General features: G+C 47.4%; 1 protein-coding gene across 2 annotated transcripts in view; it reads right to left on the bottom strand.

The window, feature by feature from the left end:
• Positions 1-9,376, bottom strand: part of ZNF804B (zinc finger protein 804B) — a 234,232-nt gene extending 224,856 nt beyond the window's left edge. Inside the window, exon 1 of one of the 2 annotated variants that reach the window (XM_042043587.1) lies at positions 8,724-9,376. In XM_042043587.1, the coding sequence (XP_041899521.1) occupies positions 8,724-9,035 (312 nt within the window). In that variant the 5' untranslated portion in view covers positions 9,036-9,376. Of the gene's footprint in view, positions 1-8,678 lie in introns of both variants that reach the window. The other variant, XM_042043586.1, reaches the window with a different exon arrangement.
• Positions 9,377-11,039: the final 1,663 nt, after the last annotated feature.

Genomic DNA, 11,039 nt, shown 5'->3' on the forward strand with positions numbered 1-11,039 from the left:
TTTTCCCCACGACAAGTGAGTAATTACATTTGTGGGTAATAATTGAGTCTTCTAAAGTGATCAGTTGTGATATACTAACAAGACTTAACAAAGGTTCTTCATGTTAAATGCAAAAAACCAAAAACAACAACCAAAAAAATGGCAACAAAACAAACAAAAACGAAAATAATAACAACATCCAAAAAACCCAAACCAACCTCCAAACTAAAAAGCCCCAAGCATTACAGCCAAAGGCTATACAGTCCACTAGAAAAACCCAAGTAGGGAAAAATGTCTACATTTTCTTTTCCTTCTCCATTTAGGTACCTTTTACAGGGAACTACTGCAAAACTTTGGTGCATTCAGATGATGAGATTTTTTTGATCACAGTTTTCTTTTCAAGGAATTTAATCTCACATGCAAGCATTTGCATAAACGAAGTTACTCAGCTTATTTAGTTGTAAAGTGGTCAAAACAAAACATTCATTTAGGCAGAAGAAGGAACTGGAGCATCCTCCCCAACGAAGCCAGGCAAGTGCTTACCATGGACAGCACATGTGGGCAAGAGTCCAGAAAACAGGTCTGAAGAGGCAGAGGGACAGCCTTTAATGCTTAGAGCCTGGTTAACACCATCGAAGGGAGCACCTGTTTCACAATCACTAGGTCTCTACATTCATTTTCAAATTTGTACACAGTGCAGAATTAAGGGGGTGAAAAAAAAAAAGAAAACCCACTAAAATGTTCTGGGTGAGTAAAATGTATATGAACTGAAAGTGAGAATGTAAATGGATGTAACAGCAATAATTCTGGAACTAATGGACAAACAAGCATTGCCACATGCAAAGTAACAGAGAAGTTGATCTGTTTTTATGAACAAAATTGAGGGACCAATAAAAATATTAAAATGCTGGAAAGGTGCTGTCAGACATAAAGCACCTGTTTAACATTACCACTAATTGTGGGTGAAGGAAATGGCCCCAGCAGAAATTGGTTGAAGATGATTAAATTTAATTGCAATGCTATATACAAAGTGCTACCCACTCACTGAATTAGAATCAAAATATGCTCAGAAGTGATAAATTCCACAAAACCAGGTTTAATACAAGGCATGAGCAGCAAGGCTACATGTGGCAAAAAGCACACTCCCATTTTCTAAAAGTTCTTTCTGTCTCTCACAAATTGCAGAATTGCACAAAAAGCACTGCAATAGGAACCATGAAATCAGGAAATAAGGTAACTGTAAGGTTGCGTGTGGGCTGCAGGAATGCTCACGTTCTCCAGCACAGCGGAGGCAGGAGGGCTGGTAGGAAATACACTCAGCCCACTCTGAGACACAAAGTGCCAGGAATCAATGAAATCAGAAACAGTTAAGCTGGAGTGCCTGCCCTTAGTTTCTGTAAGGCAGATACCTCTGTAAGCCAGCTCCAAACTTTCAGAAGAGTGCACAGAATCCCCCTTGGCATGCAGCCACTTCTGCTGGAGGCAGCTGCCAGAGGCTTTTGGCAGGGAAAAGTGAAAGTACCATTTTCCATCTTCTTTACGATTTCTCCCTTTTTTTCTTTTCATGAAATTTTGTTAGTGCAGTTGGATTCTCCCTCCCCCCCTTTCCTTTTGTAGAAGGACTATTTATCAGAGTTGCAGGTTTATTATTGGTCCCTTTATACTGTATTTCCTAACTTAAATTTTACTTTCCATGCATTTTCCTTGTAATGCCCCACCATACCTTTCCTCTCTGCTTTCAGTACTGTTGAGAGTCCAATCACAGTGCTAAAGGATGACTCGCTTATAGTCAGAAACTCACAAGTTATTTGGTCTTCCAGTAATCACTCAGATATATGGCGGATCCTCCTTTAATCTTCTGTCACCTAAACCATATTTCACATAGTGCACATCCACCATGTCTAGCCTTTATATTGCATTGTGGCAACTGTGCTTGGCACGTGCCTCTCCTGGCTGGTGGCAAACACAATACTGTCACTTTGTGGCAGACTTGGTTATGCTAGTGTTTCTAGCACTGATCTCAGGCAGACAGAGACAGCTGCCCATGCCATGGCCCTCCTGTTCTATATTTACAGTCATTCAGTCCTCAGGCTCTCTTAAGTTTTCAAAGTTTCCAAGTGCCTAGTTGTTGGGGTCCCTCCCCTGCCATGGAGCCCTGGGAGATGGGCCCTGGGGGGGAGACACGGGGTTTCCCTGCCCCTGGTCACCTTTGTTTCCCATTGGTTGGTTTGGGTTCCCCGGGGTGGCCAAGGACCCTCAGGTCCCGTGACTGCGGAGTTCCTGAGCTGAGCCCCGGCCATGCGGCTGGAGAAATAAACATCTCTGAAACATCTACCACGAATCTGTCCATATATACTTTGCTTTCCACGGAACTCCTGGTTTGAAATATACTTGTTGCAGTAATCCCCGCTGCAACAAACTGGTGGAGGAATGCGGGCAAGATACCGATCCCTGAGGAAGATTCGTGAGTAAAATAACCACTCTAGACCTCTCTTCTCATCTTGGTTTGGATATTCTCTCTGGACTATGGAAGAATCGTGGGAAATGGGGCTCTCTGAGCCACAGAAAGAAATGTACCTAGAAGTTAAAGGAATCCTTGAACAACATAACAAGAAAGTATTGGAACCGGGAGATCTAGAACATTTTTTCATCTGGCTTTTCAAAAGGTTCTCCTATATTTCTCGAGACTTACTTTTTGATATCGAACCTCCTGTATCTTGTGAGGGGTGTTTCTGGGACGAGATATGGGATAAAGTATGGGATCAAAGAGAAGCTTTCCATGCATACCTTATAATCAGGGAAGCTCTTGAGGAGCATTTGTATGGTCCCATTACCCCTAAAGCAGAGGATCATACTAATCCCGTGGCCGAGACCATGCGGCCGCCATCCCGGGAGCACATGACTGCAGCCGTGCCGGCGGAGATGCCTGTGCTGGATGCGCCCGGCCCCCTCGGGAGCGCGCGCCTTATCACGGACCCCATCCCTGTCTCGAGGTCCGCGGCCACAAGTGAGGGAGCGCTGCCGCAGGTGCCGCGGGTGCCGTGGGCCACGAGCAGCCAGGAACCGGGCATCGGCGTGGCAGCCCGCTCTGAGCACACGGCTCGGAGAGCCCTGCGGAGGGAGAGGCAGCGGTTTCCACAGCGACACGAGAAGCCGCGCAGCGCAGCGCCGAGCCGGAACGGGACCACTCTCAAAGCAGCGTGGAGTTGGCGGAGCAGAACCGCTCACAGGCCACGGGGCCAGCGGTGATGGCAACGCGGGGCCGCGCAGAGCCCGGACACGCCGGAGCAGCGCCACTGGGAGAGCGCAGAGCAGCTGCAACGCGGGGGCCCGGCCGAGACGTCGGAGTCGATGAGGCAGCGGCCACGCGGGACCAGCAGCCACGACGAACACGCAAGCACGTGATAGGAGGAGTTGTAGCCACGAAAGTCACAGGAACTGTGAAATGGTACAATGTAAAAAACAACTATGGATTTATAACACGAGATGATACAGGGGGAGATTTATTCATCCATAGAACTGCCATTAAAAGGAATAACCCTAAAAATTACCTGCAAAGTGTAGGAGATGGGGAAGTTGTGCAATTTGATATAGTGCAAGGAAAGAAGGGTTTACAAGCAGCAAATGTTACTGGGCCTGGGGGTATTCCCGTCAAAGGCAGCCGTTATGCACAGAATTATAAACAATATCCATCCCAGCAATTTCCCTACCCACAGCCTACTTCCCCCTTTTACCCTATACCCAATATGAGCCCCTTCCTAAGTTTACCCTATCCCCAGTTTATTCCTAATCCGTTTTTCACCCCATGGCTTCCCTATACAATTCCATTTCCCTACAATTCCTCTCCGGTACCGAGGGGGGGATGAAAAGGGGGAGGGAAGAAATTAAACCCTCTCCTGCCTCAGTTTCCCCACAAAGCATGCTCAGAGAGTTCTGTCTCCCTTCTGTCAGCCCTAAGATGTTCCAAAGAATCTGTTTGGACATTTAAGGATTCAGAAGGGTGGCTTGTTTTGTCTCGAAACTGTTCTTGTTATGTTTATCCAGTTGTTGTCATTCTCCTTTTATTAAAATAAAACAGGTGAGATGTTGGGGTTTCCCTCCCCTGCCATGGAGCCCTGGGAGATGGGCCCTGGGGGGGAGACACGGGGTTTCCCTGCCCCTGGTCACCTTTGTTTCCCATTGGTTGGTTTGGGTTCCCCGGGGTGGCCAAGGACCCTCAGGTCCCGTGACTGCGGAGTTCCTGAGCTGAGCCCCGGCCATGCGGCTGGAGAAATAAACATCTCTGAAACATCTACCACGAATCTGTCCATATATACTTCGCTTTCCACGGAACTCCTGTTTGAAATATACTTGTTGCAGTAATCCCCGCTGCAACACCTAGTGATGTTATCTGCTCCAGAGAGTGATAAGGTGCTACTCAGTCCTGGTTATATCTGCTTTAGTGCTAAAACAGCTTGCTTATGGCTCAGTATCAACTAAAACATCATTATTTGCAAGTACCTGCAATGTACTTAATTAGAACTACTGGAGCCTCTGGACATGGGGTGAGAGCTGTGGTTTTTTAAAGGTAACTCAGTGTAGCAGAAAAGAAGCCTGTCCCACCCCCAACAACCCAAAGAACTCAGGCAAGCACCAAGTGCAACGGAGCAGCTGCTTGACAGCTTTATTTGAAAACAGCTTAGAGAAGTACATGAAAAATACTGTATTCAGCTGAAGCTGCAGGGAACAACGGAAGAATAATTAGCCAAGTCAGAAACTGGCTAAGGCACTGGGTCTTCTGAGCCTTCTATTTCCTTCAAAATACAAAGGAATCTTTAAATACTGAGTAGTAAATGAGACTTTGTTTATATCTTATCTTAAAAAGCCACAGGCAGAACAGTGCACCCTAATAGCATCCTTGGCTTTGAAATGATTCAGAAGCAAGGGGGCCATCTGCTGAATTCCCAGTACCATTTTCTGCTGTATCCTAGAAGTTTCTTCAAAAGTTTCACAGGCAAGTCCTTTTCAGTGTCAGCTTTGCCAGGCTTGTGAAGCATGGCAGTAAACCTCTGAGCAGGCTAGGCGGCAGGAGAATATGACAGCATTATCTATCATGACTTCAAAAAGTAAAAACAGTACACTGATCAACGAAATCTATTCAGGACTCAAATATCCTGTAGACATTATCATCACTCTGAAGTGTAAGTAATATCTCTGTATCATAATGCATTTCCTTAAATAGCAATTTTCAGAGACAGAAAATTTGCTCATAATATGTTCCTGAATATAACTTTTCAGATAAAATATAAAAGCTTAAAGCATAGAATAAAGTCTCTAAAATAAGCAGCTTCCTTCTTTGGCTTATTGTCCATTATCCTTAGTAATGCTGGCATCATGTTCAAACTCAGCATTTCCTTCCCCATGTAACTCCATCACACTCCATTGATAAAGGATTCACTGGTGACTGCTTCTAGTTCCACCCTTTCTGAATTCATTGCCACTAACTTCATGATATTCATAGCTAGTCCCTTCTCCAATATGTACAAGTGGGCAAAGGAAAGGTAAAATTTTTAAAGGATTTTATGACTACATCACAACAAATTCATGACGTACCCAAGGTACATTATCCTTGTAGTCCTGTGTATCTTGTTCTCATTAGAACTGCTACAGCTAAAGGTCTCTGCATACGAGGAAGAAGGACCAGAATTGTTTCTGGCACAATAATAGTGAAGTATGCTAAATAAATACTACACAAACACCAGACTGAAAAAATCCTTGTCCATAAAACCATGGAATTTGATAAAGGTATTTAAAATATTCACCACTGTTCTCATTTCTTAAAGCATAGCCTTAAGTCTACTGACATTTCACGGTCTGTTAATACAGAACATTTTAAATAAAGAAAGGTACATGTTATCCATTAAAGGCTACACAGACTCATGCATAAGATCAGTCATAGTGTACAAATATAAGATAGTTTAATGGTACAAATGATAAAATCAAATCTTCAAGGCTGCTTCCAATTCAACATTTTAAAAATGACTACAAGACATAACTTGTATCTTTCAAAGTTGTAATCAGGACAGACTAAACAAAAGCACAGCACAGGGAATACAAATAAACACCACTTTCTTAAGACTTTCTTCTTAAGTATAAGAAGCGGTCCCAGTTTAACTCAATAGTTGGAGGGTTTGTTTGCATTGTGTGGGGCATTTTTCATGCTTAAAACAATTTTACTACCTCAGTAGTAAAATACTAAATCTCGGCGTGCATGACTCCCACATCCATCATGCCAAATGTAATCAGGTGGTGGTGTTTGCTTTTCACTGGTCCCAATTTTATGCAGACTGATAAGCAAGAAGGATATGGCCTGGAAAGTTATAAATTTGTAGGCACATGCAGATTACTCACTATTTTTAGTATTTAATAGCAAACTATTACCCTCTGATGCCAACTAAGCATCCTTTATTTATTTCCTAAAATCTGAACTTCCATATCAAAAGATGAAAATAGCATATATAAACCAATAGTAAATTCAAAATATCAAATGCATGAAAAAGTTACAGAGCTACCATTACCCTGCATAAACAGTGTCATGCACCTTTACTCCCATAAGCTGTCCAACACTCCCTCTCCAAAGGGCTTAGCCTATGACCTCAAAAGCCTGACTAGCTTCAAAGAGTAGCCACTAAAAAAGGCAAAAGAAAATAAAGAAATATTTTTTTAAAAAAGAAATACAGAGAGAGAAATAAAAGTTTTCCCTCAAGAATTCAGAATGAAAGCTAAGGATTGCTAAAATTCAGTCTTCAGTCCTTTCTGTAGAAATGGTCCCAAAATACAGAAAACACACCAACTCCTGGTAATACAAATTTAGGAAACAAGATGTTCTGTCTTAGTGAAGAGCAATACAAAGTGCCCTTGCTACTTCAAACTCTGGAAAGCTCACATGAAAGAACATTTCTATACAGTGAAACAGACTTGAGATTCGTTTCCAACTTGATAGCTTTTTCCCTTTTCCACTAAACCCTAGATGGCTGGCTTAAGACTAAGATGCTTCATTTAAAACAAAATCCTTTTAAAAAATATACCTTTAAAGAATAAGGAACATCAATTTTCATTGGTCTTGTTCTCTGTTACTTCCATATAAACAAAAATTACTCCCACCCTGTAGCAGAGCTATGTTTAAAATGATGATTTGTTAGTGGAACTGTGTTTAAAATGATGATGTGTTAGTGGAGTCAGACAAATTTATTTAATGAGTTATTTAGATGGAGAGGAGTGGTGTGCGTACTCACTAGGCAGTTAGAAAGAAAGGGAAAGAAACTGAAAAGCGAAGGATTTGGAACATAAGACTATTTGGAGAGTAATATCTTCCCATGCTTCTGATACTACTTGACTTGAACATCAGTTGTTAAAGTTCTACTAAATAAAAAGTATCTACAATCAAGCTTGTTTCCATTTTAGATCTTTGAGATCTTTTCATTTTGACCTAATTTTGGACAGAGACCTCAGTAAATGTTGCCCGAATTTCAGGGGGTTCCACACACGAAAGTGGAAGGTGAATCAGCTCCATGGGTCAAAAACACAAAAACAGCTCAGCCAACGTCTGATCGATGCTACCTGTGGCGCAGCTGTGTTATATTGCACACGACAGACACAGCAGTACAAGGGAAGAACCTGCAGGTGCTCTATCAGAGTGCTGGTGCACAACACAGAAGGGGTTTTGGAAGCGTAGTGAAATATTTGTCTTTTCGCCATTGAAAGTCAAGAAAGAGAAAGCAGACTTTAGTTCCTGAAAGGTATTTAGTACGCAGGTGTGTTACGGGGCACAACCTGGCACTGCCGAAGCCGAGGGAGTCCCACCTGTGGCGTCAATGTGTCCCTGGTACTCGTGCAAGGCCAGCACGGCGGGTGGCAGGTCCGTAGCCCTCCGTATGTCACACACGGACACCCAGGCACAGCGACAGGGAAAGTTCGGAGGCGGTTACGATACCACCGCCGCCACGGAGAGGCGGGGGAGAGGCAGCGGGGCCGCCCCGCCGCCCGGGCATCTCCGCTCGGCGGCTCCCCCGGCCCCCGCTGCCTCCCGCCCCGGCGGCGAACCCCGCCCGCAGCACAGGACTCCCATTGGCCCCTACGAAACGCCTTTAGCGACTCATGGAGACCGTCTAGGGTAGCTCGACCGGTCTGCGGTCTCCCCGGGACCACCCCAAACTTCACGCGTGTTCTACCTAGATGTCGGTCTCGACAGGTAGTTCACAGCGCGCCGCAGCCAAACTCGCAAGTGCATTTTTTGGCAGACGAAAACAGAAGGACGATCGCTTCCCTCCTCCGCCGCGTCAAAACCTTGGACAAGGTACTAAACCGCGACACCTGGAGCCAACACGGCGCCTTCCCCTCCACCAGCCTCCAACTTCTCAGCACAGCGTCAGAAATTAACCTCTCTCTGAGCACGAGCCCGAGACGCGGTCCACGGATAACCCCAGCTAAGCCTCGGCCCCCCCGCCCCACCGCCGAGCACCAGCACCGCCCCCAGCCCCGTCCCCGCGGCCACACGCAGGCAGCCGCCGACCGAGAAACTTTTCTGAGCCGCCCGGCGAGGCAGCGCCCACGCCGGGGCCCCGCAGAGCGGGACCGAGCCGGCGCCCACGCCCCGCGACCCCCGCAGCCGTGCCGCGCCGGCCGCCCCCAGCGTGGGCATCCGCCCGCACCGCTCCTACCGTGCGGGGGGCAAGTGAGGGAGGGGGCGAGGAGGTGGCAGTTACCGGCGAGCGAGCGCCCTTCTTGCAGAGCGGTCCCCTGAAGACGCCTTTGATGCCGCGGTAGTGCCCGTTGCTGAGGTGCCGGGAGCTGATGACCAGGTAGCACGCCATGCGGGCCCCCCAGGCGGGCGGGCGCGGGGCGGGAGGGCAGCCCGGCTCCTCCGCGGCGGCGGTGCTAGCCCCGCCGGAGCAGAAGCCCGCATGAAGGAGCGGGCGGAACCGCAGCAGCGATCTCCCTGCTCCCGTCTCATCCAGCGCCCGGGTGAGCGCTGCCAGCAGCAGGATGCACTGAAGGCGGCGGCAGCCGGAGCACATCTGAGGGAGCGCGGAGGCCAGTCCGCATGCTGCTCCGCGGGTGGGAGACGCGCCGGGGAGAAGAAGGGCAGAGCGCGCAACTTGCACAGTCCGCCGCTGCTACGGCCCTTCCTCCTCTCCCTCCTCCTCCTCCTGCTCAGACCAGGCCACCGGCAGCCGACATCCGGAGGGGAGTTTGTCCGCAGCCGCAGGAGTGGCGGCTGCTCCCCATGGCTGATCCCAGCGCCGGGCTAGGTGGTGGATGCCGCCGGCCTCCGCGCACAGTCCCCGCCGCCCCACTCCTCCCGTACGGCCGCCGCAGTCGGCGCCGCGCCTCGCCTCACCTCCGCCGGCGGGGGGGGGCGGTGCGAGGGGGGCGGAGGAGGGGTAGGGCCGGAGCGGGGGCGGCGGCGGCGGCGGTGGGTGGGAGGACATTGCCCCCCGCCGCCGCGGGGAGGGGAGCAACGCCGGCAGCCCGGGAGGGGGGCAGGCAGCGGGGTGCGCTGACCGCTCTCCTTTTCCTCGCCCAACTGTCCCGTCCTCGATGTCGGCAGGTAACGTCCCTTCCTCGCCTGCCTCTGGCTGCGCTTCCACTTGTCCCCCACATCCCCTCACCCCCCTTCCCCTCCGCTGTCCCGGGGGCTGTCCCGGGCAGGGGACGTGAACGCCACGGACACTCGGCATCCAGGCGCGGTGCCGGGAAGCAGCGCTGCGCCGGCTGGGAGAGCGTGCTGGCCCCGGACTGCGGCGGGGCTGCGCGCAGCTGCCGGGCTGCCTGGACACCCCGCGGCTTGTGCCTGGGCTTGTCTCCATCGTCCCCCCTGAAACCGCGTGAATTTAGGTGCATGGTGTCATTTACCACCTGAATGATTTACACAGAATCTCAGGTGTGAACATCTTTTACCACTAAATCGCTGGAACAGGTTGTTCCTCTCCCCTTCTGCAAGACAGAGGTGCGAGGTACCTCGAACCCACTTGTGCAGACTCAGTTTCTTCTCATCAGGTCACAAGTATTGTCTCTGCTCTGCTGCTTGCTAAGTCGATAAAATAAATCAATAAATCACACGGCCTTAGTAGTCACCTGCAGATCATTCATTTCTTCGAAGTAGGTTGCTTTAAACTGTAGATAGGAATTGTTTCAGTTTTTTCACTTAATCTCCTAAAAGCATATGCGTTCAGTTATTTAGTGAATGAAACCGATAAGCCACAATCATTCTAATTTTAGCCCCTCAAGAGCTTTTTTCTATGAACCTAATGTAAATAAAAGGAAAATCTCACACAATGCACCAAACTGACAAAGAGAACGTGACAAATCAAATGGTTTTTGACTGTTTATGTAAAATAGTGTTATGTAAAATAGTGTTGTACAGTCCTAGTCTACAGCATTGTATGCAGTGTTTCACATACCATATTAAGTTTTATTACATGTGTGTATATGTACATGTACACAAATCGTCAAATATATTATTGTGTATTTTATTAATAAATACACAATGTTATAAAGAAAACATAATACTTCTGAATTTGGAATAACCAAAAGTGGAACTAATGTATTAAGAACATCCATATGTTAGCCATCATACAATGTTTTGCAATGTAAAAAACTTTAAGGTGGGGGTCAGATTAGGCTGTTAAAATCAACATGAGAAATAAATGAAAGGACTTGTCTCTTTGTATAATGTGTAGTTGAGCTGTGGGACTTCTTTCCAAAGGGTGTTATGGATCATAGATTAAACAGTCCCATGAATCATGAATCCCATACAGATCAGGCTTTGAAGCCTGGGAGTAATACAGTGCCTGCAAAAGACCTCTGGAGGACTTTCCTGAAGCAAGAAATCACATTGTAAAGTGGAGTTTAAGAAATTATGATACCATACTGATAAAAAAAAGTTGTCCACGGTTAATTTGGTGGTGAAAAGGAGCTTTTACAATTTTCTCCTACAAGTCACAGAAGCTACAGGTATGTGAGTGACTTGGCATATATGTTTTGTTGACTGCAAGTTCTTCCTGAAATAATTCCTCTGC

This window comes from Corvus kubaryi, unplaced genomic scaffold, assembly GCF_017639235.1.
Source record: "Corvus kubaryi isolate FWS band 111438036 unplaced genomic scaffold, C.kubaryi_AGA036_p1.0 37398, whole genome shotgun sequence".
Taxonomy (NCBI): domain Eukaryota; kingdom Metazoa; phylum Chordata; class Aves; order Passeriformes; family Corvidae; genus Corvus; species Corvus kubaryi.